The sequence below is a fragment of the Engystomops pustulosus genome, chromosome 4 (genome assembly GCF_040894005.1).
Source record: "Engystomops pustulosus chromosome 4, aEngPut4.maternal, whole genome shotgun sequence".
Lineage (NCBI taxonomy): Eukaryota > Metazoa > Chordata > Amphibia > Anura > Leptodactylidae > Engystomops > Engystomops pustulosus.
Genome location: NC_092414.1, coordinates 10,524,712 through 10,551,120, shown reverse-complemented (window position 1 = coordinate 10,551,120; position 26,409 = coordinate 10,524,712). Strand labels below are relative to the sequence as shown.

The window sequence follows — 26,409 nt, the reverse complement described above, 5'->3', positions numbered from 1 at the left end:
CAGGAAACAGCAAAGATTTTAAATATCAGCTTAAAATATGACAAAAAAATAAGACTTTTTATTTTTTTAAAAATGACCTCCTTAGTATCTCTATTGTCTATAACTTTATATTGTGATGCCAATAACACATCCAAAGACACACGAGCTTGTATAAAAAAAATACATGTTTATTAAAATTTGATTGGATAATACCAATGGTGTGTGGGGGGGGGGAGAGGGGGGTGCCAGAAGTGACGAGGAAGGTGGTTGCATCGGGATTGGCTCTGATGTCGATGGAAGGGACATTCTCATCATTGATGTGACCGAAGGAAGAATCCGGGGCGTCTTTCAGCTTTAATACTCTTCTTTGAATGGATATTCCGGATGATCGCTCCACCTAGAAAGACAAAGCACCTACTGATGGCTCCTCCCACATATACAGGTACAATAGGCATCTTCCCATTGCTACTCATATCTATCTATCTATCTATCTATCTATCTATCTATCTATCTATCTATCTATCTATCTCCTATCTATCTCATATCTATCTATCTATCTATCTATCTATCTCATATCTATCTATCTCCTATCTATCTATCTCCTATCTATCTCCTATCTATCTCCTATCTATCTATCTATCTCCTATCTTTCTATCTATCTCATATCTTTCTATCTATCTCATATCTATCTATCTCATATCTATCTATTATCTATCTATCTCCTATCTATCTCCTATCTATCTCCTATCTATCTCCTATCTATCTCCTATCTTTCTATCTATCTCATATCTTTCTATCTCATATCTTTCTATCTATCTCATATCTATCTATCTATCTATCTATCTATCTATCTATCTATCTATCTATCTCATATCTATCTATCATCTATCTATCTATCTCATATCTATCTATCTCCTATCTATCTCCTATCTATTAATCCTCCTCAAAATACTCACATTAACAGTTCCACATAACGAATGTTTTTGTTCAGAGCTTCCACCTCCTTCATTTCCTGGTCTGTCAGCGAGAAGTCAAATATCTATAAATTTAAGAAGAACATAAAATGTAAAATACCAAAAAAGTGAGAACGGGCTTAAAAACATTATGGGCCATATGTATCACAGTTGTGGTGCACTAGTTCCCTTTTTGCACCTAGATGAGGCAGATTGTTGCGCCAGAAGCTACAACCATCTGTGATGAGTTTCTGCCTCTTATTAATCACTTTACTTTAGGCGCAGTTTAGGCGCAATGTTAGATTCTGCCACACGGGGGACACTACTCTGTCCTGTCTCTTCCCCTCTCCCTGCTCTTCTATCCTGCTACACGGGACACTTCTCTGTACTGTCTCTCCACCTCTCTCTGCTCTTCTATCCTGCTACACGGGGACACTTCTCTGTACTATCTCTCCCCCTCTCTCTGCTATTCTAGCCTGCTACATGGGGACACTTCTCTGTCCTGTACCTCCCCCTCTCCCTGCTCTTCTATCCTCCTACACAGGGACACTTCTCTATACTGTATATCCCCCTCTCATTGCTCTTTTATCCTGCTACATGGGGACACTTCTCTCTCCTGTCTCTCCCCTACACATTCTCTTCCATCCGGCTACATGGGGACAACTCTCTGTACTATCTTTCTCCCTCTCCCTGCTATTCCATCCTGCTACACGCTGACACTTCTCTGTACTGTATCTCCCCCTCTCCCTGCTCTTCTATCCTGCTACATGGGGACCCTTCTCTGTACAGTCTCTCCCCCTCTCCCTGCTCTTCCATCCTGCTACAAGGGGACAATTCTCTGTACTGTATCTCCCCCTCTCCCTGCTCTTCTATCCTGCTACATGGGGACCCTTCTCTGTACAGTCTCTCCCCCTCTCCCTGCTCTTCCATCCTGCTACAAGGGGACAATTCTCTGTACTGTACCTCCCCCTCTCCCTGCTCTTCCATCCTGCTACAAGGGGACAATTCTCTGTACTGTATCTCCCCCTCTCCCTGCTCTTCTATCCTGCTACATGGGGACCCTTTTCTGTATAGTCTCTCCCCCTCTCCCTGCTCTTCTATTCTGCTACACCGGACACTTCTCTATCCTGTCTCTCCCCCTCTCCCTGCTCTTCTATTCTGCTACACCGGACTCTTCTCTGTACTGTATCTCCCCATCTCCTTTTTCTTCTATCCTGCTAAGCAGGAACAAATCTCTTTAGCGTTTCTCCCCCTCTCCCTGCTCTTTTATCCTGATACACATGGACACTTCTCTGTCCTGTCTCTCCCCCAGACATTCTCTTCCATCCTGCTACACGGAGACACTTCTCTGTACAGTCTCTCCCCCTCTCCGAGCTCTTCTATCCTGCTGCATTGGGCCCTTTTCTGTACAGTATCTACTCATCTCCTTGCTCTTTTATCCTGCCACACAGTGACACTTCTCTATCCTGTCTCCCCCCCATACATGGGGACTCTTCTCTGTACTGTATCTCCCCATCTCCTTTTTCTTCTATCCTGCTAAGCAGGAACAAATCTCTTTAATGTTTCTCCCCCTCTCCCTGCTCTTTTATCCTGATACACATGGACACTTCTCTGTCCTGTCTCTCCCCCAGACATTCTCTTCCATCCTGCTACACGGAGACACTTCTCTGTACAGTCTCTCCCCCTCTCCGAGCTCTTCTATCCTGCTGCATGGGGCCCTTTTCTGTACAGTATCTACTCATCTCCTTGCTCTTCTATCCTGATACACGGGACACTTCTCTGTACTGTCTCTCCTCCTCTTCCTGCTCTCCTATCCTGCTATACGCTGACACTTCTCTGTACTGTCTCTCCCCCTCTTCCTGCTCTCCTATCCTGCTACACGCTGACACTTCTCTGTACTGTCTCTCCTCCTCTCCCTGCTCTCCTATGCTCCTACACAGGGACACTTCTCTGTACTGTCTCTCCTCCTCTTCCTGCTCTCCTATCCTGCTACACAGGGACACTTCTCTGTACTGTCTCTCCTCCTCTTCCTGCTTTCCTATCCTGCTACACGCTGACACTTCTCTGTACTGTCTCTCCTCCTCTCCCTGCTCTCCTATCCTGCTACACAGGGACACTTCTCTGTACTGTCTCTCCTCCTCTTCCTGCTCTCCTATCCTGCTATACGCTGACACTTCTCTGTACTGTCTCTCCTCCTCTCCCTGCTCTCCTATCCTGCTACACGCTGACACTTCTCTGTACTGTCTCTCCTCCTCTTCCTGCTCTCCTATCCTGCTACACAGGGACACTTCTCTGTACTGTCTCTCCTCCTCTTCCTGCTTTCCTATCCTGCTACACGCTGACACTTCTCTGTACTGTCTCTCCCCCTCTTCCTGCTCTTCTATCCTGCTACACGCTGACACTTCTCTGTACTGTCTCTCCCCCTCTTCCTGCTCTTCTATCCTGCTACACGCTGACACTTCTCTGTACTGTCTCTCCTCCTCTTCCTGCTCTCCTATCCTGCTACACAGGGACACTTCTCTGTACTGTCTCTCCTCCTCTTCCTGCTCTCCTATCCTGCTACACAGGGACACTTCTCTGTACTGTCTCTCCTCCTCTTCCTGCTCTCCTATCCTGCTACACAGGGACACTTCTCTGTACTGTCTCTCCTCCTCTTCCTGCTTTCCTATCCTGCTACACGCTGACACTTCTCTGTACTGTCTCTCCCCCTCTTCCTGCTCTTCTATCCTGCTACACAGGGACACTTCCCTGTACTGTCTCTCCCCCTCTCCTTGCTCTTCTATCCTACTACACAGAAACATGTCTCTGTACTGTCTCTTCCCCTTTCCTTGCTCTTCTATCCTGCTACACAGGGACATTTCTCTGCATTGTCTCTCCCCTACACATGTCTCTTCTACCTGTCTCTGAGCTGCTGCTTTTGCAGAAAATTTGTAGCTAGAAACTCCAGAACTCTAAACAGAGGCTGCAAGTAATGTAAACACTGGCTGAGCTCTACTGTTGCACTATACAGGGGACATACTGCTCTGCTGCTGTACTACATAGGAGACGCACTGCATTTTTGTTGTTTTGAAGAGTCACTAAAACAAAAAAATAAAACAAGTGATTGATTTTTTTTAGCCTGGATCGGGGAGGAGAGTAATTACATTATATATTGTAATGGGGTTAAATGCTTTTCTATAAAAAGCTCAAAGTCATTCCATTCACTTCCCAGATATAAAAATGACAACATTTCAGCGCCCCCTAGTGGAGGTCCAAACATAAGTAACCTGGAAGTTTTCTCTGATCCTCTCTGGATTGAAACTTTTTGGAATGACCACAACTCCTCTTTGAATGTTGAACCTTAGTGCAACTTGAGCTGAAGTCTTGCCGTACTTTTCACCAATGCGAATTAAGACTGGATCCTCTAGAAGAGGCGGAGAGGAGACATTAACCCTATAATGATAGAAAGAAGTTCAAACTCATTCATTGGGTATCATTGTGAAGGAGCTATATCCTGTATTATTATACTCCAGAGCTGCACTCACTATTCTGCTGTTGGTGGAGTTCATATATACTCCAGCAATTGAGAGAATTCACGGAATAAAATCCCCCATACAGAATGGACGTGCCCTTAATGATCCCTCTAGTCCACAAGGAATATTCGATATTAGCCCACACCAAATTAGACCACCATGGATTATGGTTGTGGAAATGAAACCTATTCCCACCACCATATGGTGTAGTTATTTACCACTAATGCCCTTTTGACCTACAGGGATTTCGGATGATTAACCATCCCAACCACCACGGATAATGGATCACTATAGACAAGCACGGATTCTAGGTGTTGCCTGTTAAAGACTAGACCACACCCATCTAGTCTATGGGAATATTAGATATTAGTCTTTGTCCAGCCTAGGCAATCAGCGATAAATTATTTCTATATTAAACCTTTGCTCAAGCTAGACCACCAGCAGTTCTAGGTATTGACCACCCCTCCTCTCCAGTTTCCCATGGACATTAGATATTTGTAAATAGCCATTATGGACCACCAGAGATAATGGACATCTACGTGCCCTAACTTCTCTAGTCTACAAGGAATATTTGATATTAGTCCATAACCATCCTAGACCACCATAGATCATAGGTTTTAGAGACCATAAGACCACCAGAGATTCAAGGTTGCTATCATTAAACCCCTCTTAGACCCCAGGAATGTCAGATGATAAACCTATCCAATTCTAGCTGTTGACCACTTAAACCCTCTATCCCCCACAACAGGAATATTAGCCTTTAAAATGCCCTGGACCACAAGCGATAATTTAAATTCTATATTATTATTGATGCCTAAACCTCTCTTGACCCCAGTGACATTCACATGCATACTCTACGTACCATGATGCATCACGGCTTGTCCCAATTGGACTATAACCCACAATGACGATGTCGTGTTGTTGGCAGAACTCCATTAACTTTGGCTGGGTGAAGTAAGGATGGCATTCAACCTACACCAACAAAATAGACGTAAGGAAGACCTATTTCCATGCCCAAAATCCCCCAAAAATCACTAGAATTGAGCTGGTTATACCTGGTTAGTGGTGGGCTTGTGCTTCAATCCTGGTTTTTTGAGAATCAGTTCTAGTTGTCTTCTGTTAAAATTGGAGACCCCCAAGGATTTTACGAGGCCGGCATCTTTGCATTCTTCTAAAGCCTGTGCCAAGAAAAGATGAGTCTATATAATGGAATGTTTACAGCCTAAATATGAGGCATTCCATGGAAGTTCTGGACAGTATAAGCCACGCCCCTGTTAACGCCCCCGAATAACCCGTTTAGCACAGTCCACACCTATTTCCCTTAGTTAATCTAAAAAATAACAGGAAAACTAATAATTATGATGTTCTTCAAAGTCCATCAAGCACCCAATGACCAAGCTCCTGCTCGCTCCATCATGAATGGTCCTACAGAATATTATAGTACATAGTAAGTAGCCGTACCTCCCAGGTAGCACGCAGATCCGTCTTGTGATACAGAAACTTTCCATTTTCATCTCTTGGATATATTGCATCGCCTGGCTACAAAAGATAAAATATTTTTACCTATACGGCAAGATTTGAAGGGTCAACTTAAGCGATGTCTCATTACAAACTGCAGCACATAGGATATACTATAAATGTGAAATAGGCAGGTGTGCCACTTTTCGGAGCTCCACCTTTTGGGATAAGGGTGCTTTTTTGACCCGATTAGTAGCTGGATGGTGGATGGAGCAAAGACTGAGGTTTACCTTGAAGGCCATTGGTAGCTCGACTATATATAGATCCACATAATCCAAACCCAATGTCTTCAAGGTCCTTTCCAAGGTCGGTCGAACAAGTTCTGGTGGATGACAAGTATTCCAAAGCTAAAACAATAAATAGGGCAAATAAAGTTAGGACAGTATTTACAGCAAATATTTTGTCCAGTTAGCCTCACAACTAGGGGTAGCTAGATGCTTCCCCAACTGGTGGGGACAGAGTTTTTAGTCATATTTTATTACTATTATTTTTTCCAAAGCATAGGTGATACATTTATGATACCTGAAACCCCTATGATTATGAGAATAAGGGTCCCATTTCCACAGTTTAAAGGAAAGGTAGTCCCACATGGTATGGGCCATCATTCCATCCAAAAACTCCAAGAATGGTTGGGATAGAGTAGCAGATAAATTGTTCTCACCATTAATCTCCATCAGTTGGATAGGCATTGACTGGAGAAGTACTGTAGATTTGTGATCACCTATAGAATTTAAGGGATACTAGACCACCATTCTCATGATCATTGGTGGTCCTAGAAGAGGGTTATTTGTCAACAATATGATTAAATTCCATGGCTGCATCAGAAGGCTCCCCCTATGAATGTAGTGGTCCCATCTGGTCCTGTTTTTGGGTGGACACTGTCTATTGATTCAGATTCTTTGAGATTCTGTACCTTCACGATTTGAGAGAACAAAAAAATACTGTGGGCCCTAACTCTGCAGGGCTGAAATGTGAAAACGGGAAATTATATCAAGTTCTGGAAGAAAACTCCTCAGAAACCATTCAGCTATTTGTGTCTTTGGATACAAACCATGACAGGGAGCCAGAAGCTGTCTGGTGGGCCTTAGAATTCCTGGAAATTTGGGAGAACCTGAAATGGCCTTGAAGGACCAGGAGTCTATCCAACTTAAAAACCAATGATGTGTCGTCTTGTCTTGGAAGAGGTCAAGACAGCCTCTCATTGGCAAAAGACCTGCTATGAATAATCATCTGCCAGGAGAATATTCTACTATTACTCATCCATAAAATTAATGAGAGTTATTCTTGAGGAACGAGATGGTCTTTCTAGGCCAAGGCTAAAATTACCAATGAGTTGGACAAGATTTTTCTTTATTTTCAGTGCAAACTAAAATACTATGAATATTACTAACTTCAACAGACCATGATTGAAACTCTGATAAGAGGTATAACAGTAGGTCCACACACCTTTCCACAGTAGAAGATGTCTTCTCTCTTAACCTTGCCTTCAGCTATCTTTGTTCTGATAGCCTCTCCAACCTCATGCTCGTTGTAATACACGTAAGCACCATCGATGTGACGATATCCAATGTCAATGGCCAATTTGACAGATTCCAAGCATGTTCCTTTCGGGGTCTGCAAGATTTGAGATAATAATTATTGGAAGTGTCCATCTTAAGGCTAAGCACAAGAACAGTGTATTATTTTCAGAGTATTGGGTATCTGTCTGGGATGAAAGATGGTCAAGTATGGTGTGAAAAACAACCGCCACCAATTCCAAGGTCGAAGGTCCCCATGTGCTTTAGCCATGAATTGTTTTTTATCGGATTCTACCCCATTATCTCAACCACCTAAATCTGCAGGATAATCACAGTGCTAGAGAGTGCCTTCATGGACACACAGAGGTTAATGTTGATGAACGGAGGGTATCTGAGCAAGGCTTTGTGGGACCATCTATTAATGTTATCCGAGGACCAGAGATGCTTTGATGAAGTACAAAAACTGCCACAGGGCATGTTACAATGTTCCACAGATTACGTCAAACATCCTGAGTTTGCTTCGTTTGATAGCTCAGTGTAAGATCATGTGGTAGAAGTCACTGGATCTAAGTATGGAACTAAAGCTACCAGCAAATGAAAAAGATCCCCCACCTGAGACCCTTTGGGCCCACAATGAGTCTACTTGTTGGTAAATACACTTTTTTTGGTCAATAAACCATCTTCTATTGAGGAAGAACTTGACTAAGTAGAGCTTTGACCAGAAGACACTGTACCATAGGGTAAACGGGCCAACTATGGACCCTTTCTCTGTATCATTTTAAGAGATAACTACACTTTGGTCCTATCAAAATCTATCTAGGGATACGATTTTTGACAACCAACAATAGTGCCCAACCATGCTCTTGGGTCTAATGGTAATAAATTGCTCAGTATTTTCTTGATGCAGACTTCTTCAACAATTTGGTTGGGATGATAATGGTTCTACCATCATCTTCAGACCATACTTTGACACCCAACATCAGTATCAAAAAATTGAGACTGCTGTTTTGGCATAGTGGCATGGAATTTTCTTATAATCTTTGCCAAGTTGACTCATAAAGCGACTTGGGCAATGAAGCTATTATCAAGATGTTGGTCACGAGTCACAATTATCTAAATCCATTGAGACCCTCCTAGAACAAGCCCTCAACATGCAACTTCAGGTCCAGCAATTATCACGCTCTTGGGGGTCAAATTGTCCAATTGTTTCGACCAGTATAAACAGAGAGTTAGAGATTCCTTCATTGGACACTTAAAGTTGACCTCAATGATTTGAAGATAACCCAACAAGACAATGTAGGACAGGGGTTATCTGAGGACCACATGTGCTTTGATGAAGTACAAAAACTGCCGTAGGGTGTACAGCACTTTCCCGCAAATTACGGCAAACATCCTGAGTGTGCTTCATTCATAGCTCAGTGTGCGATCATGTGGAGAAAAGTCACCGGGTCTTGGAGGACTTCACTCTCGAATATTACTGTAGGGTAATATAATACAAGCATTGTATGCCCCAGATCAAGTGTTCCTCACTCTCTGGGAACTGCTGGCTAAACAGATCTTCCAGGTTGTTGGAAATTGTTCCAGATTATACTTGTATTGTATTAATATCATATGTCATCAAATGATGAGATGGAAGTGCCCCTTTAAATAAGATGTGGCTCATCTTTCAGGATTCTGCTATACCTCAATATGTATGTATGATGATATAGCCTCATGTGTTAATGGTTAAGCAGTAAGGAATTTCTCTAAAAACCCGCTGCAAGTGGTGAACCATAAACCGGGACCTCTGGTCCCAACAACTGAGGTGACCCTTGGCCCAGAAAAGATAAGATGAATTGCCTTATTCACAGAACGTAAGGTCCTCGAAATCCTTGTTATAGTAAACAAAAGAGGTGAGTGACCTGAAGATTATAGAGGAAGAAAAATATACAGGTATTCTAGGAGTGGCTTGTTATTCTGTGTTATTCAATTAGTCTCTGTACTGTACCCCAAGTGTCAGCGTGTCCCTGTCCTGTACCCCAAGTGTCAGTGTGTCCCTGTCCTGTCCCCCAATTGTCAGTGTGTCCCTGTCCTGTCCCCCAAGTGTCAGTGTGTCCCCGTCCTGTCCCCCAAGTGTCAGCGTGTCCCTGTCCTGTACCCCAAATGTCAGTGTGTCCCTGTCCTGTCCCCCATGTGTCAGTGTGTCCCTGTCCTGTCCCCCAAGTGTCAGTGTGTCCCTGTCCTGTCCCCCAAGTGTCAGTGTGTCCCTGTCCTGTCCCCCAAGTGTCAGTGTGTCCCTGTCCTGTCCCCCAAGTGTCAGTGTGTCCCTGTCCTGTCCCCCAAGTGTCAGTGTGTCCCTGTCCTGCCCCCCAAGTGTCAGTGTCTCAGTCCTGTCCCCCAAGTGTCAGCGTGTCCCCGTCCTGTCCCCCAAGTGTCAGCGTGTCCCCGTCCTGTCCCCCAAGTGTCAGCGTGTCCCCGTCCTGTCCCCCAAGTGTCAGCGTGTCCCCGTCCTGTCCCCCAAGTGTCAGCGTGTCCCCGTCCTGTACCCCAAGTGTCAGCGTGACCCCGTCCTGTACCCCAAGTGTCAGCGTGTCCCTGTCCTGTCCCCCAAGTGTCAGCGTGTCCTTGTCCTGTCCCCCCAAGTGTCAGCGTGTCCCTGTCTTGTCCCCCAAGTGTCAGCGTGTCCCTGTCCTGTCCCCCAAGTGTCAGCGTGTCCCTGTCCTGTCCCCCAAGTGTCAGCGTGTCCCTGTCCTGTCCCCCAAGTGTCAGCGTGTCCCTGTCCTGTCCCCCAAGTGTCAGCGTGTCCCCGTCCTGCCCCCCCAGTGGCAGCGTGTCCCTGTCCTGTCCCCCAAGTGTCAGCGTGACCCTGTCCTGTACCCCAAGTGTCAGCGTGTCCCTGTCCTGTCCCCCAAGTGTCAGCGTGTCCTTGTCCTGTCCCCCCAAGTGTCAGTGTGTCCCTGTCCTGTCCCCCAAGTGTCAGTGTGTCCCTGTCCTGTCCCCCAAGTGTCAGCGTGTCCCTGTCCTGTCCCCCAAGTGTCAGCGTGTCCCTATCCTGTCCCAAGTGTCAGCGTGTCCCTGTCCTGTGTCCCCAGTGGCAGCGTGTCCCTGTCCTGTCCCCCCCAGTGGCAGCATCTCTTTGTCCTATACCCCAAGTTTCAGTTATTGTCTGTTCTAATCTTCCATTGAGCTTGGACACCTTGCTTTACTTTGATGGTTCTTACACGAAAGCCAAGCCTCTGTGGTCACAACATATCACCAATACTGGAAATTTCTAAAAGTTGCAAACCCATAAATGTTGTTACCAAAAGCTGTCCCTGGCAGACTAAATCGACGAAACATTGTCCCCTGCCACTCATTTACCAGCACTTCCTTGGTCCCTGCTGGTATCTGCTAATCCAACTCCAGAGATGTGGTATCAACAAAGCATTTGATCACCGTAACCCCCAAAACAGATTTCACCGATCTCATAGTATTCAGACATTACATACATCTCCTTGTTAGAAACAAGGGAACAGTGTGGATCTGGAGAGCTGATACAGGTTTTTCTAACTGTAGGTCACAAATCAATAACAAAAGGTCCCAACCATAAAAGAAGATTACACGTGGAAGTCAAGGAGGCAGCGGGGGAATGACCGCCGGTACACCACAGAACATCTTATCTACTGCACAGATATAACCCCAGCCAAAGATGAATCAGCCGTATCAACGTCCTAAGACACTTCTCTTAAAGGGTTTTTCCAGGAAAGGAAATCAGAAATCACAAGGTTGTATTAGATGGTCAAACAGCCATTTGGTGGTCTTATGTTCTTATTTTTCTGTTGTACTTGCCCTGGAGCCCACGTGACTCTAGTTAAACCCCTGGGAACACATTTATTAAGCATAATCCACCAGTTTGGGTAAAACCTGTTTAATATGTACATTTTGGACGCCGTCCAGTATAGAAAACGTCCCGATGGTGGTCACTGCCAATGAATAGGAATTCTTACGTCGTAGCAGCATGTCCTTCACACCGCTCCTAATGCATGTACAGCTTTTCCAGTAATGTGATAGTTCCTCTTTGAAGGCGGAACGGGGTCTGTTCGTGGTACAGATGAACTGTTGTTACCCCGGCTTAAGTGTCCCGGCCGCACAGAGCATCTCTTCAGGACTTTGAGGAATTTCTACAACATGAAGGAAGTGGTGCCAATTTCCATTAACATGAACACGGATATAAATGTTAAGACTGTGCATATTTCTGTTCCCTAACCATTATTATCGGAAGGCCTGGAGAAGGTTCAGCATGTTCCTGGCATCATAAAACATACTGAATGTAAGACGACTCTCGACTCTCGCTTATTAATCTGACCCAAAGTGCAGTTGGAGAGAATCCCCCCGTCTTCAAACCCATGTGTCGTGGAGGACGTAACCACAAGATCGGGATCTCACTCATAGTAAGCTTAGGATAATAGTTATGGTAATATATTGTCTTGCGAACCCCCCTTTGTCCTCCCAAAAAATGCAGCAAACACCAAAAAATCCAGTAGGTCCTAAACCGTGAGGAGCCCCAAAAGTTCCCCCTTTCCAGTACGAGAAGATGATATGCAACACCCCTGCCAATGCAAGGGTCAAGTCTAATGTTGCAAAATTAAAATCCCTCTCCATGCAATAGAGTTTCTCTAAGGAGCCTGATCAACTCACGTGCTGGATAAGGGTAATGCAGCTGGCAATTTGAGACGAAATGAGACGAATATTAATAATATTGACCAATCAGATGTAATGTTACTATTGTAATGCAAAGAGAGAGCTGGTTGGATTAGAGACTTACCGCCTCACAAGGGGAGTATATAAAACCCCTTGGGTGTGGAAAGTTTTAGAGACTTGGAGATGCAGAGCTTCATAAAAACTGCCGTGACACCCTTGACCTGAGTGGAGATCAGGCCCAAGCAGACATTCACCAACAGGAGTCTGTCTTACCCTCCTGCTGAAGCAGCCAACTATCCTCTCCAACATGAAGCTAGCTTACCAGGCTAAGATCATCCCTGTGCAATGACATGCAACCAGCCATCTCTATCCAGTTGAAGTTATTGTTGTTGAGTTCCATTAAAAGGACTGTAAGTTGAATGCTTTACCAACGTTGCCTCTGAATGATCCCTTTGCCAGGCTGTTTACCACCAAGGGTGCCCCACTCGACAACACCAGGGATCCTATAGCTAAATCGGGGATTCCCCAGGGAGAAACCTACCTTATCAGCCTCTCCCTCTATCTCTTCTACATTCCACCTGCCGGAGACCTGCCAGGCTGTGGACGAGGCCTCCGTTCCCTGGTACCAAGCACAGAGACCACTGATAAGCGCTAGGCCACTCTCAGAAAGCCACTCAGGTACATAGCGCTCCGGCTTCCCCAAGCCAAAAAAAGCTAGGCCCCTGCGGGGGATGTTGCAGATACATCCGTTAGTCAGAGCCCCTTTACAAATTTCGCTTTGGGACTGATAAGCCTCAAGTATCTGGTTAAAGACGTATTGCCAACTCACCCGGTACTTCTCAAAGATAAGGGAAAATTCCAAGTGGGAAGTGAATGGTGTATACATTGGGCAAAAAGGGGTGTGTCCGACCTCAAAAAGGGGCATGACATCCAGAAAGGAGGTGTGGCTTAGAAAAGCCATATTGTCAAAAATTTTATGGGGTCAGGCAGAGGTGTTTGGTGCTGATCTCCTCCTTTAACAGACAAAGCATGACTGTCCACAAGTTACCCACTCCAACCAATGAGGGGCCTCCCCAGACAACAGGAAGTTGCTTCATTTTTCCAGTGGAATTTAATTACTCTGTTGTCCCCTTGTCTAAGGGGACCAGTCATTTTCTGAAGCGGGTCACATATCCCCCCCTACATCAGCCAAACTTCCTTGTTTTTCCCTGGCCTGAGGAGACCAATAATTGTCTAAAGTGGGTCACACGATCCCCTCTCCCACCAGCCAAAATTCCTTATTTGCTAAACTGGGTCTCATGACCCTTACCCCACCTCATGCCCCAGCCACGTGCAGCCCGGGAAGGGGGGAAGGGGGAAGGTAAGTATGTGTTCTTTATGGTCATGACCCTTTAGGGGTTTTCCAGGAATCGGGATCCTGGGTTGGAACAAACCAGAATCGGATAAAAAACTCCATGGCCCCATTACAAAATCTGTAACAAGGATCCTCCACCGGCCACGAGGCCCGGAAATAGCTACTGAACAACAAGTATCTTCACTTAATATGCTAATCGAGTTCTGTTATGTAAAAGGGGAGGTCCTTGGTTGGAGCAGGCAACCTAGCACCACCCACTTGACTTTAGAAATCACCATCTTCATATTGAGAACCAAAACGAATGGCTTACTCAGGAACGGAAAATTTCCAACCACCCCTGGATCAGTGGAACTTCTCCTATGAAAGAAGGTGCGTGAAAGGTTTTGAACAATAGCACATTATGCAGTTAAATACAAAAACTTTTTGGCTCCAAAAAAAAAATTGTATCCTTAAAATAAACAAAAAAAAACTCTTCATACTGAAGAACCCTATAGGTGTGAGCTCAGTGAGTAGGTCTTGTCTCTCCGCACTGTTCAAAGGTTCGGCCAGTCAGCATTTTTCCAGCCGTCCAGGTGAGACCATGGAGGAAATATCTGATTAGGTTTTATGGTCCTGGTGGGACCTTTGCTCGATGTTACTATTAAACATCATTTATAAGGCGCTGACATATGACTCAGCCCCGTACAGAGACTTTATTCATTAACCCGAGACCACTCTTATGGGGAGATTCCACTCGGGAACTGGCACCGACTGGGACGGGGAAAGGAAAAAAATTGGCTCATAGTCACTGTAGGTCTGGCTTCAGATCGGCCAAAATATATATTATAGACGTAAGGTGTTGTTAGATGAGTCCTGCAAAAACAGCAAGGGCAAGTTCCCAAGTTCACGTCGTGAAGATTGGATGTTTGGGATACATTTTGAAGATTTTCAGGAGTGAAAGTTTTGCTGTAAAGTATTCCAGTATTCCACTAGATAGGTTGAACTTTTGGCTAAACCCAAGGGTGACCTTGCAGGATTTGGATGTTGTACGACAACCTGTTGGAGTTGTCTAAATACTAGTACAGCAGACCCAACAGGGTCGGGGTAAATCAGTGTGAGGCACCAAGAGGGTTAGGAAAGTGAATGGTTATGGTCAGGCCAAGGTCAGGGCAGGTGGAGGTCTAGGAGAGTTTGGAAGTCAAAGGTTAGTGTAAAATGACCCAATCTCTGGAGATCTTCAAGGATGCTACCCAAAATGACTCAAATTTCTTTAACATGACCCAACCCATGAATCCCAGAGGAAGCTCTTTCCAGATGCCACCAATGGGATTGGAGAAGGCAGTGTCTCAATGGAGGTTGGCAACGTCCATGTGAGGAACCCAGAACGAGAAACAGAACAGAACGAGTGGCTGAGTCATATGTCAGCGACTCATAAATTAAGTTTAACAGTAACATCGAGCAAAGGTCCCACCAGGACCATAAAACCTACTCAGATATTTCCTCCATGGTCTCACCTGGACGGCTGGAAAAATGCTGACTGGCCGAACCTTTGAACAGTGCGGAGAGACGGCACTATTCACTGAGCTCCCACCTGTAGGGTTCTTCAGTATGAAGGTTCTTTACAGGTTTTTTTGTTGCTTGATACAATTTTATTTTTGGAGCCAAAAGGTTTTTGTATTGAACTGCATAAAGTGCTAGTTCCTGGAGCTCAGAACGAGAAAACTAAAAGCAACTTGCAAAACTGAAAGTCTCTCTGAGCAAAAACAAAAACATCAACCCCATGGAAAAAGAAGATAACTGGGTGTCCCAAGATCACCACATTTTATGCAACGTTTTATTTATCAGAGTGTAGAACGCAGTTCTCACCACTAGGCGCTGCTGTTCCAGTCCTCCAGAATGATAACCAATACAAACCATAGCAAAAAAGAAAGCCGTAAAAAGTTACACACAAGATACTAAGAGCTTATGGCAATGGTCCTTCTTCGAAACTCGGGACCCAGCTCCGAGCCCCCCCGATAAGAACAACGTGCACCGGTTTTGGATATAAAAGTCATGAGAGGGTTAAAATACGAGGCTAGTGATACACGAGGTGCTGGACATATAAAACATCTGCAGGCGCACAGCTGCCGGAGAGGGAGGAGGACGAGGGGACGGGAGGAGGAGGAGGGAGACGGTGTTACGGGTCCTTTGGAGTAATTCGATGTAATTGGTGTATGGGGGATAAATTACACGGGGTCAGACCATAAAACAACAGGTGGAACATATTACATGATCGGATATTATATTACATCACGTGTTATAGCCATAGTAATATCACAGTATAAGGGGAGTATAGTGGATGTTATAGGAGTAATAGGGGTATAATACATGCGGTAGGGGGGGTAGAGTAGCACTAATATCACAGTATAAGGGGAGTATAGTGGATGTTATAGGAGTAATAGGGGTATAATACATGTGGTAGGGGGGGTAGAGCAGCACTAATATCACAGTATAAGGGGAGTATAGTGGATGTTATAGGAGTAATAGGGGTATAATACATGTGGTAGGTGGTAGAGCAGCAGTAATATCACAGTATAAGGGGAGTATAGTGGATGTTATAGGAGCAATAGGGGTATAATACATGTGGTAGGGGGGTAGAGTAGCAGTAATATCACAGTATAAGGGGAGTATAGTGGATGTTATAGGAGTAATAGGGGTATAATACATGTGGTAGGGGGGTAGAGTAGCAGTAATATCACAGTATAAGGGGAGTATAGTGGATGTTATAGGACTAATAGGAGTAATAGGAGTATAATACATGTGGTAGGGGGTAGAGTAGCAGTAATATCACAGTACAAGGGGAGTATAGTGGATGTTATAGGAGTAATAGGGGTATAATACATGCGGTAGAGGAGTAGAGCAGCAGTAATATCACAGTATAAGGGGAGTATAGTGGATGTTATAGGAGTAATAGGGGTATAATACATGTGGTAGGGGGGTAGAGTAGCAGTAATATCACAGTATAAGGGGAGTATAGTGGATGTTATAGGAGTAATAGGGGTATAATACATGTGGTAGGGGGGGTAGAGCAGCACTAATATCACAGTATAAGGGGAGTATAGTGGATGTTATAGGAGTAATAGGGGTATAATACATGTGGTAGGTGGTAGAGCAGCAGTAATATCACAGTATAAGGGGAGTATAGTGGATGTTATAGGAGTAATAGGGGTATAATACATGTGGTAGGTGGTAGAGCAGCAGTAATATCACAGTATAAGGGGAGTATAGTGGATGTTATAGGAGTAATAGGGGTATAATACATGTGGTAGGTGGTAGAGCAGCAGTAATATCACAGTATAAGGGGAGTATAGTGGATGTTATAGGAGTAATAGGGGTATAATACATGTGGTAGGTGGTAGAGTAGCAGTAATATCACAGTATAAGGGGAGTATAGTGGATGTTATAGGAGTAATAGGAGTATAATACATGTGGTAGGTGGTAGAGTAGCAGTAATATCACAGTATAAGGGGAGTATAGTGGATGTTATAGGAGTAATAGGGGTATAATACATGTGGTAGGTGGTAGAGCAGCAGTAATATCACAGTATAAGGGGAGTATAGTGGATGTTATAGGAGTAATAGGGGTATAATACATGTGTTAGGTGGTAGAGCAGCAGTAATATCACAGTATAAGGGGAGTATAGTGGATGTTATAGGAGTAATAGGGGTATAATACATGTGGTAGGTGGTAGAGCAGCAGTAATATCACAGTATAAGGGGAGTATAGTGGATGTTATAGGAGCAATAGGGGTATAATACATGCATAAATAAGTAATAGAGCTATCATAGAGGTATTATGAGTATTATGGGTATGAGATGTGTTATAGTGATAGTAATTTTAATCTGTTAGGGTAGTATAAGAGACTATAACAGGGTTACTATCCAGGTATAAGGAGTGGCATAAGAAAAGTAATATTACAGTATTAAGGCAATATAAGAGTTATAGGGGTATTATATAGACACAAGGGGTGTGGGAGCACCAGTACTATTAGGGTACTATAGGAGTAATAGGGGTAGGATAAGGCGATTATACAAGCAACAGGGAGAATTATCAGAAGTGTCTGAGGTAAAACTGTCCTGGTTTCCTATGGCAGCCAATCAGAGCGCAGCTTTGATTTTATAAACAGCTGTGGGAAGATGAAAGCTGAGCTCTGATTGGTTCCTATGGGCAGCTAGAAGAGTTCTGCTCCCAGACACCTCTGATAAATCTTCCCCACTGGGGGGAGATTTATCAGAAGTGTCTGAGGTAAAACTGTTTTATTTGCCCTTGGAAACCAATCAGAGCTCAGCTTTACTTTTATAAAAAACTGTGGGAAAATGAAAGCTGAGCCCTGATTGGTTGCCATGGGCAACTAGGACAGTTTTACCTCAGACACTTCTGATAAATGTGTTACAGCGTGATGTTAAAGCACCAGTAATGTTACAGTATTAGGCTGGATTCACACTACCGTTGGCCACCGTACCGTAGCACGGCGGGCACACTGCAGCGCGCGGGGAGAGGAGGAGGGGGAGAGTGCTGTTCACCCCCGCCCATCTCCATAGGGATACATGGCGCACGGCGCCGTATGCCGTGAAAAAATAGGACATGTCCTATTTTTTTACGGGGTACGGAGCGGTACGGTGCCGCACGAGTGCTGCACCGTACCACTCCCGTAGGGCGTTGTGCGCCCATTTCCGTCAATGAGGGGGGCTTATATCGGCCGTAAATACGTCCCCCATGCAGCAGTGTGAATGAGGCCTTAGGGTAGTATAAGAGTAATATGGCTATCATAGGAGTAACAAGTTTATTATGGGTATCAAGTGTGCTATAGCAATAGTCATTTTAGGGTTTTGAAGGGTAGTGTAGGGTTAATTGGGGAGATTTATCATCAAGTTTCTGAGGTAAAACTGTTGTCGTTGCCCATGGAAACCAATCAGAGCTCAGCTTTGATTTTATAAGCAGCTGTGGGAAAATGAAAGCTGAGCTCTGATTGGCTTCCATGGGCAATAGTTCTAAGAGACTTCTGATAAATCTCCCCCAATATGTCTATGATAGGAGTCACAGGGTTACAATATAGGTACAAGTAGTGTTATAGCGATAGTAATATTACAGTATTAGCTTCGTATTGGAGGAATATAGTAATGCCATTACATAATCAGTGTAGTGATATTTTCTATATTAGTTATTGAAGGTGTGAAGGTACAAAGGAAACTATAGCAATAGCCATAATACAGCTACAGGGTAGTATATTACTATAACAGCAACAGTAATAATATTGTAGGCAATAGTAGGAATATATAACAGCACGTTACTACAGGGCAAAGGAGAATCTTACACTATGGGGGTCATTTTTTTTTTTTTTTACCCTTGTCGTTTTTGGTGTTTTTGCGCCTTTTTGCATCGTAATGGCCGTTTTGTGTTTTTGGAATGTAACGCCTCAATGTTCCGTTGTGTGTTATTGCGCCCTATTGTGCCTTTTTACAGGTGTTTGCGCCTTATTTAACATTGATTTTCGCTTACATGGACACAAATAATTGTGGTATAATGGTATAATGGGGCAGATTTACTTACCCGGTCCATTCGCGATCCAGCGGCGCGTTCTCTGCGCTGGATTCGGATCCGGCCGGGATTTAATAAGGTAGTTCCTCCGCCGTCCACCAGGTGGCGCTGCTGCGCTGAAAAGCATCTGAACGCGCTGGAGTTCACCGGCTTGGGCTGAGTGAAGGTAAGCGCGTCCCGAGCGACACATTTTCCGTTCTTAAATGCAGCGTTTTTTCCGAATACTTCGGGTTTTCGTTCGGCCACGCCCCCCGATTTCCGTCGCGCGCATGCCGGCGCTGATGCACCACAATCCGATCGCGTGCGCCAAAATCCCGGGGCAATTCAGGTACAATCGGCGCAAATCGGAAATATTCGGGTAACACGTCAGGAAAACGCGAATCGGGCCCTTAGTAAATGACCCCCAATGTGCGCAACAAAAGTGCACCATTTTTAAAATTCGCGCCTGATAAAGCTAAAAAAAAAACCCCTGCATGTTTGGACCTTTTGGCTCTTTCTCAAATGCAGGTTTTATTGTGCCTTATGAGGCGCAAATGTTAAAAAAAAGGCACAATTTTGTTGCGCAAATAACACCATTGCCTTTCCTAAGCACGGTCAGGACTGGCGCATTATTGAATTGAGGAGTAACATTTGCAAAACAGCCATTACGCAGCCAAAAGATGCAAAAACAACGGAAGGAAAAGATAAATGACCCCCATATACTATTAGTCCTTGTCACAATAGTAACAGAAGTGAGATGAGCAGTAGTAACACACATATAATACTAGAAACAGACCTGTGATAGTAGGAACATGAGTAAAGCAGCAGCACAATAATAGTACAACTACCACAAATATAGTAGTAAGGCTATATTCACACGAACGTATGGGGGACGTATATACGGCCGATATACGCCCCCCATACACTTCTATGGGCGCACGGCGCCATACGGGAGCGGTACGGTGCAGCACACGTGTGGCACCGTACCGTTCCGTACCCGGGAAAAAGATAGGACCTGTCCTATCTTTTCCCGTAATACTGCGCCGTGCGCCATAGGTTGCTATGGAGAGGGGCGGGGGTGAGCGGCGCTCACCTCCTCCTCCTCTCCCCGTACACTGCCGTTGCCCGCTACAGTACGGTACGGGCGGGCAACGGCAGTGTGAATATAGCCTAAGAGTCCCAGGAATGTAATTAAAATAGCAAAAGTACAACAGACGTAGTAGAGGTATAGTAGTACTTACTGTAAGAGTGATGCCAAGACAATAGCACTAGAAGCACAAGTATAGTAGTACTAGTACAAGAATAGCATAGTACAAGAAGTACAATAGGAGTAGTAGAGGCATAGTAGTACTTACTGTAAGAAAGGTGCCAAGACAATAGCACTAGAAGCACAAGTATAGTAGTACTAGTACAAGAATAGCAGAGTACAAGAAGTATAACAGGAGTAGTAGAAGTATAGTAGTACTTACTGTAAGAAAGGTGCCAAGACTATAACACTAGAAGCACAAGTATAGTAGTACTAGTACAAGTATTGCATAGTACAAGAAGTATAACAGGAGTAGTACAAGTATAGTAATAGTACCACGAGTATTACAGTAGAGCTGTCACCAATAGTAGTAGTAGTACAAGTATGGCAGAGTACAAGAAGTACAACAGGAGTAGTACAAGTATAGTAGTATTTACTGTAAGAGAGGTGCCAAGACTATAACACTAGGAGCACAAGTATAGCAGAGTACAAGAAGTATAACAGGAGTAGTAGAAGTATAGTAATACTTACTGTAAGAGTGATGCCAAGACTATAACACTAGGAGCACAAGTATAGCAGAGTACAAGAAGTATAACAGGAGTAGTACAAGTATAGTAGTATTTACTGTAAGAGTGATGCCAAGACTATAACACTAGGAGCACAAGTATAGTAGTGCTAGTACAAGTATAGCAGAGTACAAGAAGTACAACAGGAGTAGTACAAGTATAGTAGTACTTACTGTAAGAGTGATGCCAAGACTATAACACTAGAAGCACAAGTATAGTAGTAGTAGTACAAGAATAGCAGAGTACAAGAAGTACAACAGGAGTAGCAGAAGTATAGTAATAGTACCACAAGTATTACAGTAGAGCTGTCACCAATAGGGAAAATAGTAATAGTACCAACAGCAGTAACACATACCTCCCAACCGTCCCGTTTTGGGCGGGACAGTCCCGTTTTTTAACCCTTGTCCCGCCTGCACGGACCGTTAAGTGAAAGTCCCGGTTTTTTTGCGGTTTCACGGATTTTTCCGTTTTGTCCCGCCCCCGAGTCCCGCCCCCCCCGAGTCCCGCCCCCGAGTCCCGCCCCCGTCTCCCGCCCCCGTCCTGCTCAGGATACAGAGAAGCCAGGGGGCGGGGTACAGCGTCCTCCTCCTCTCCAGCTCCCGGGCTGTCTGCTGCAGAGCCGGCACCTCCCCCATCCCCTCCCCTGGGAGGCAGAGCCCTCCCTGTCCTCAGGCTGCCACTTGCAGGCACATGGATGGATGGATGGATGGAGCAGTGCAGAGTGTCATGTTCTCTGCACTGCCCCTGCACAGCAGCCCCAGGGGATCATCCTCCGTGCAGGCAGGAACTCTCCAGCACTGCTACATCAATAGCTCCCTGCCCCCACCTCCTCCTCCTGCTCCTCACTGAAGTTCGTCTGATGAAGCAGAGCCGAGTGTGTGCAGCTGCTGCAGTGTGATAACAGGTACTCTACAGTGACTGCAGGCAGCAGCTAAAGGGTTAAACACTTTCCTCCATAGACCCCCTGCCCCCATCCCTAACCCCCCCAGTGCCCTTCTATTCTGCTTTTATTGTACCATATACTTAATCCCTTAACCCCTTAAGGACGCAGGGTTTTTCTCTCATTTCTCGCTCTCCAACTTCAAAAATCCATAACTTTTTCATTTTTCCGTGTACAGAGCTGTGTGAGGGCTTATTTTGTGCGTAACAAATTTTACTTTCCCGTAATGTTATTTATTTTAACATGCCGTGTACTGCGAAGCTGCAAAAAATTCCAAATGTGGAAAAAATTTTTTAAAAAACCGCACATGTCACGTTCTTGTGGGCTCAGTTTTTTCGACTTTGACTGTGCACTCAAAATAACACCTCAGCTTTATTCTTTGGTTTGGTGCGATCGCGGTGATACCGGATTTATAGGTTTTATTGTGTTTTAATACATTTTCAAAAATTAAACGCATGTGTGCAAAAAAAAAAAAAAAAAAATTTTTGCCATCTTCTGACGCTAATAACTTTTTCATATTTCGGTGCACGGAGCTGGGGGTGGGGTCATTTTTGGCGAAATGAGCCGACGTTTTCATTGCTACCATTTTGAGGTCTGTGCGACATTTTGATCATTTTAATTTCATTTTTTATGTGATGTAAAAAGGTGTAAAAGTCGCATTTCGGACATTTGGGCGCCATTTCCCGCCTCGGAGGTCACCGCCGCCCGTAACCGTTTTTATATTTTGATAGATCGGGCATTTTGGGACGCGGCGATACCTAATGTGTCTGTGATCTTTACTGTTTATCATGTTTTATATCCGTTCTAGGGAAAGGGAGGTGATTAGAATTTTTAATATTTTATAAATTTTTTTTATTTTTAAAACCTGTTTTTTCTTTTTTTTCCACTATTTCTTAGACCATCTACGGTACATTAACCCTAGATGGTCAGATCGCTCCTACCATATACTGCAATACTTCTGGCTCATTGTAACGAACCTGCAGAAGCCATGTAGCCTCGGGGGCACAGCGATCGTAAAAAAGACTTTGCCGGCGTCAATGACCGACTGCGGTTATTAGCGGTGGGGGTTTTCTGCAACATGCAAAACCCCCCACCTTGTATGAAGAAGACTCAGCCCGTGAGCCCTCTTCATACACTCCTTATACTCTCTGCGTCGTAGAGCTACGGCGCAGAGCGTTAAGGGGTTAAAGGGGTTTTCCCACAAATACAAGTTAGGCCCTATCCATAGGACAGGGCTTAACCTGCTGATGTGTGGGGGTTTCAGTGATGTGACCCCCATAGATCATGAAAACGAGGGGTCTGTTGGGGTCCACATAAGGTCCATGTCATCGCTCTATGACGGTAATGGAGCAGAATGGTCATACACGGCCGTCTGCTCCATTACTCTGACGGAACAATTTTTGCGTTTCCATATTTCACTCCCCACTTTCAAAAATCAATAACTTTTTTATTTTTCCACGTACAGAGCTGTGTGCGGCCTGTTTCTGCGTAACAAATTATACTTCCTAGTGACAGTATTAAATATTCCAGGCCCTGTACTGGGAAGCGGGAAGGAAAATATCAAATGTGTTTTTTATGGCTTTCACTGCGCGCTCAATAGGACTCCTCCCCTTTACTGCGCTCCATAGGACCCCTCCCCTTTACTGCGCTCCATAGGACCCCTCCCCTTTACTGCGCTCCATAGGACCCCTCCCCTTTACTGCGCTCCATAGGACCCCTCCCCTTTACTGCGCTCCATAGGACCCCTCCCCTTTACTGCGCTCCATAGGACCCCTCCCCTTTACTGCGACAACGAGCATGTCCCCCCCCTAGACAACGAGGATTTCCCCCCCTAGACAACGAGCATTTCCCCCTGCTAGACAACGAGCATGTCTCCCCCTGACCCCTAGACAACGAGCATGTCCCCCCCCAAGACAACGAGCATGCCCCCCCCCTAGACAACGAGCATGTCCCCCCCCCCAGACAACGAGCATTCCCCCCCCTAGACAACGAGCATGTCTCCCCCCGACTCCTAGACAACGAGCATGTCCCCCCCCTAGACAACTAGCATTTCCCCCCCCCCTAGACAACGAGCATGTCTACCCCTGACCCCTAGACAACGAGCATGTCCTCCCCTGTGGCTGCGTGCCCTTTTTTGTGTGTTTGTGTTATTTTTGTCTTCCAGGACCGTGCCTGCTGTGGACTGCTTCGGATTCGAAGGATTACGTCTATGACCGACATTTCTAACAAATAAAATGGTCAACGAGGGTGTGTCTGCGTCTTTTGTTCAATAAAATTTTCTGAAAACGGTGTGATTATTTATTTTTTTGCGACACTCTTCATAGTTTGCCGTAGTAGTGGTGCCGGCTAGGTGACGGTGCTCATTACTAAGGGCTGGCCTTAGTGTTTGCCTTAATTTTTTTGGCAAATTTACACTAACGCCCATACCATTACCCCGGTACCCACCGCCACCAGGGGTGCCGGGAAGAGCCGGGTACAAACCAGTACCTGACCGTCTATAGATGGTCAGGTGTTGGGGCGGCTGCAGGCTGTTATTGTTGCGCTGGGATAGCCCCCTAACAGTGGCCTATCCCAGCTCAGTAATGGCAGGCTGCTGCTGCTTTTTTGTATCAGGCTGATTTGAACAATAGGGGGCACCCCATGCCGTTTTTCCCCCCCATTTTTTTGTAAAAATGGGGGAAACAGCCTGGGAGCCCCCTTTAAAGGGGGGACCCCACGCATATTTTTGTCAAAAATTTGAAGAAAAAACGGCATGGGGGCCCCCTATTTTTCAAATCAGCCTGATACAAAAAAGCAGCAGCAGCCGCCATTACTGAGCTGGGATAGGTCACTGTTAGGGGGCTATTCCAGCGCAACAATAACAGCCTGCAGCCGCCCCAACACCTGACCATCTATAGACGGTCAGGTACTGGTTTGTACCCGGCTCTTCCCGGCACCCCTGGTGGCGGTGGGTACCGGGGTAATGGTATGGGCGTTAGTGTGAATTTGCCAAAAAAATTAAGGCAAACACTAAGGCCAGCCCTTAGTAATGAGCACCGTCACCTAGCCGGCACCACTACTACGGCAAACTATGAAGAGTGTCGCAAAAAAATAAATAATCACACCGTTTTCAGAAAATTTTATTGAACAAAAAACGCAGACACACCCTCGTTGACCATTTTATTTGTTAGAACTGTCGGTCATCGATGTAATCCTTCGAATCGGAAGCAGTCCACAGCAGGCACGGTCCTGGAAGACAAAAATAACAAAACACACAAAAAAGGGCACGCAGCCACAGGGGGGGACAGGCTCGTTGTCTAGGTGGGGGACATGCTCGTTGTCTAGGGGGGGGGGACATGCTCGTTGTCTAGGGGGGGACATGGTCGTTGTCTAGGTGGGGGTACATTCTCGTTGTCTAGGTGGGGGTACATGCTCGTTGTCTAGGGGGGGGTACATGCTCGTTGTCTAGGGGGGGGCATGCTCGTTGTCTAGGGGGGGCATGCTTGTTGTCTAGGGGGGGCATGCTCGTTGTCTGGGGGGGACATGCTCGTTGTCTGGGGGGGACATGCTCGTTGTCTAGGGGGGGGCATGCTCGTTGTCTGGGGGCGGACATGCCCGTTGTCTGGGGGGGACATGCTCGTTGTCTAGGGGGGGACATGCTCGTTGTCTAGGGGAGGACATGCTCGTTGTCTGGGGGGGGCATGCTCGTTGTCTAGGGGAGGACATGCTCGTTGTCTAGGAGGGCATGCTCGTTGTCTAGGGGGAGTGGAATATGCCCCCCAATTATATACATAAATATACATTGGTGCCAGTGGATGCGTTGAAGGTATGAGCAGTGGCGTGGCCAGGGGGTGTGGTTAGGGGGCGTGGCTAGGGTGTGGCTCCTGTGGGTAAAAAAATCGCCGCGGCGCGCTTCGCGCGCCGCCATTTTCTCCCTCTTTCTCCTCCACAAAAGTTGGGAGGTATGGTAACACAATAATAGAAGTAGCACCAGGATATATAAGTTGTATCATAGTAGTAGGAGAGGTGTAATGTGAGCGCAAGGAGTATACAATCAATACCACAAGTATTATAGTAGTATCAGGAATATAAACAATGCTATCATATTAGTATCAGGAGTAATTCAGTAGCACTATCTGTTATAGTGGTAACAGTAATACAACCAGGTTTACTAGTACTAGTAAAGTACAAGAATATAGTAAGTAGCACCAGGAAACTAGATATTGTAGATAAGTATAACAGAAGTAGTAGAAGTATAGTAACAGGAGCAGGAGTATGAGAATAGTGCTATGAGGAATAGTAGTATTACATCAGTACACATGCCACAAGTATAGAAGTAACATTAGGAATAGAGTACCATATGAGTACCAGGAGCAATGCAGTAGTGCTTCATGCTTACTAGCAGTAGTAGCAGAGCAGTTGTAGAGTCTATGGCAGTAGTGCATTTGTTACACTCCAGGAGTTGCAGGTACTATGAGATGATAAATCAGGTAGGTAGCAATGACTTACCGTGGCGGGGGAGGAGTAGGTCCCCAGCCCCAGGAGCGGGATGCTGTTGCCGTCGCTGAGGGGGATGCGGTGCTGCTGGGCGCTCAGCTCCATGGCTTGGGATGAGGAGTGTGCGCCGCACCGGGCGGCAGATAAGAGGCGC

The 26,409-nt window shown here is 45.4% G+C and overlaps 1 protein-coding gene across 1 annotated transcript; it reads right to left on the bottom strand.

Annotated features, from left to right (window-relative positions):
• Positions 1-146: 146 nt before the first annotated feature.
• Positions 147-26,409, bottom strand: AKR1D1 (aldo-keto reductase family 1 member D1). The gene is made up of 9 exons (XM_072145091.1): positions 26,268-26,409; positions 7,409-7,576; positions 6,193-6,309; positions 5,906-5,983; positions 5,500-5,622; positions 5,307-5,416; positions 4,199-4,364; positions 936-1,018; positions 147-376 (listed from the first exon to the last, which is right to left on the bottom strand). Exons 1-9 carry the CDS (start codon positions 26,358-26,360, stop codon positions 334-336), a joined length of 981 nt encoding a protein of 326 aa, XP_072001192.1. The 5' UTR covers positions 26,361-26,409; the 3' UTR covers positions 147-333.

Bases quoted from the DNA above. Each gene is read 5' to 3' on its own strand.
- AKR1D1 (XM_072145091.1), bottom strand. From the start codon at position 26,360: ATGGAGCTGAGCGCCCAGCAGCACCGCATCCCCCTCAGCGACGGCAAC. The intron at 6,310-7,408 runs GTGTGTGGACCT...TTATTGTTTTAG, and splicing joins ACATCTTCTACTGTGGAAAG to CTTTGGAATACTTGTCATCC. The intron at 1,019-4,198 runs GTTACTTATGTT...TTAAATTTATAG, and splicing joins GGATCAGAGAAAACTTCCAG to ATATTTGACTTCTCGCTGAC.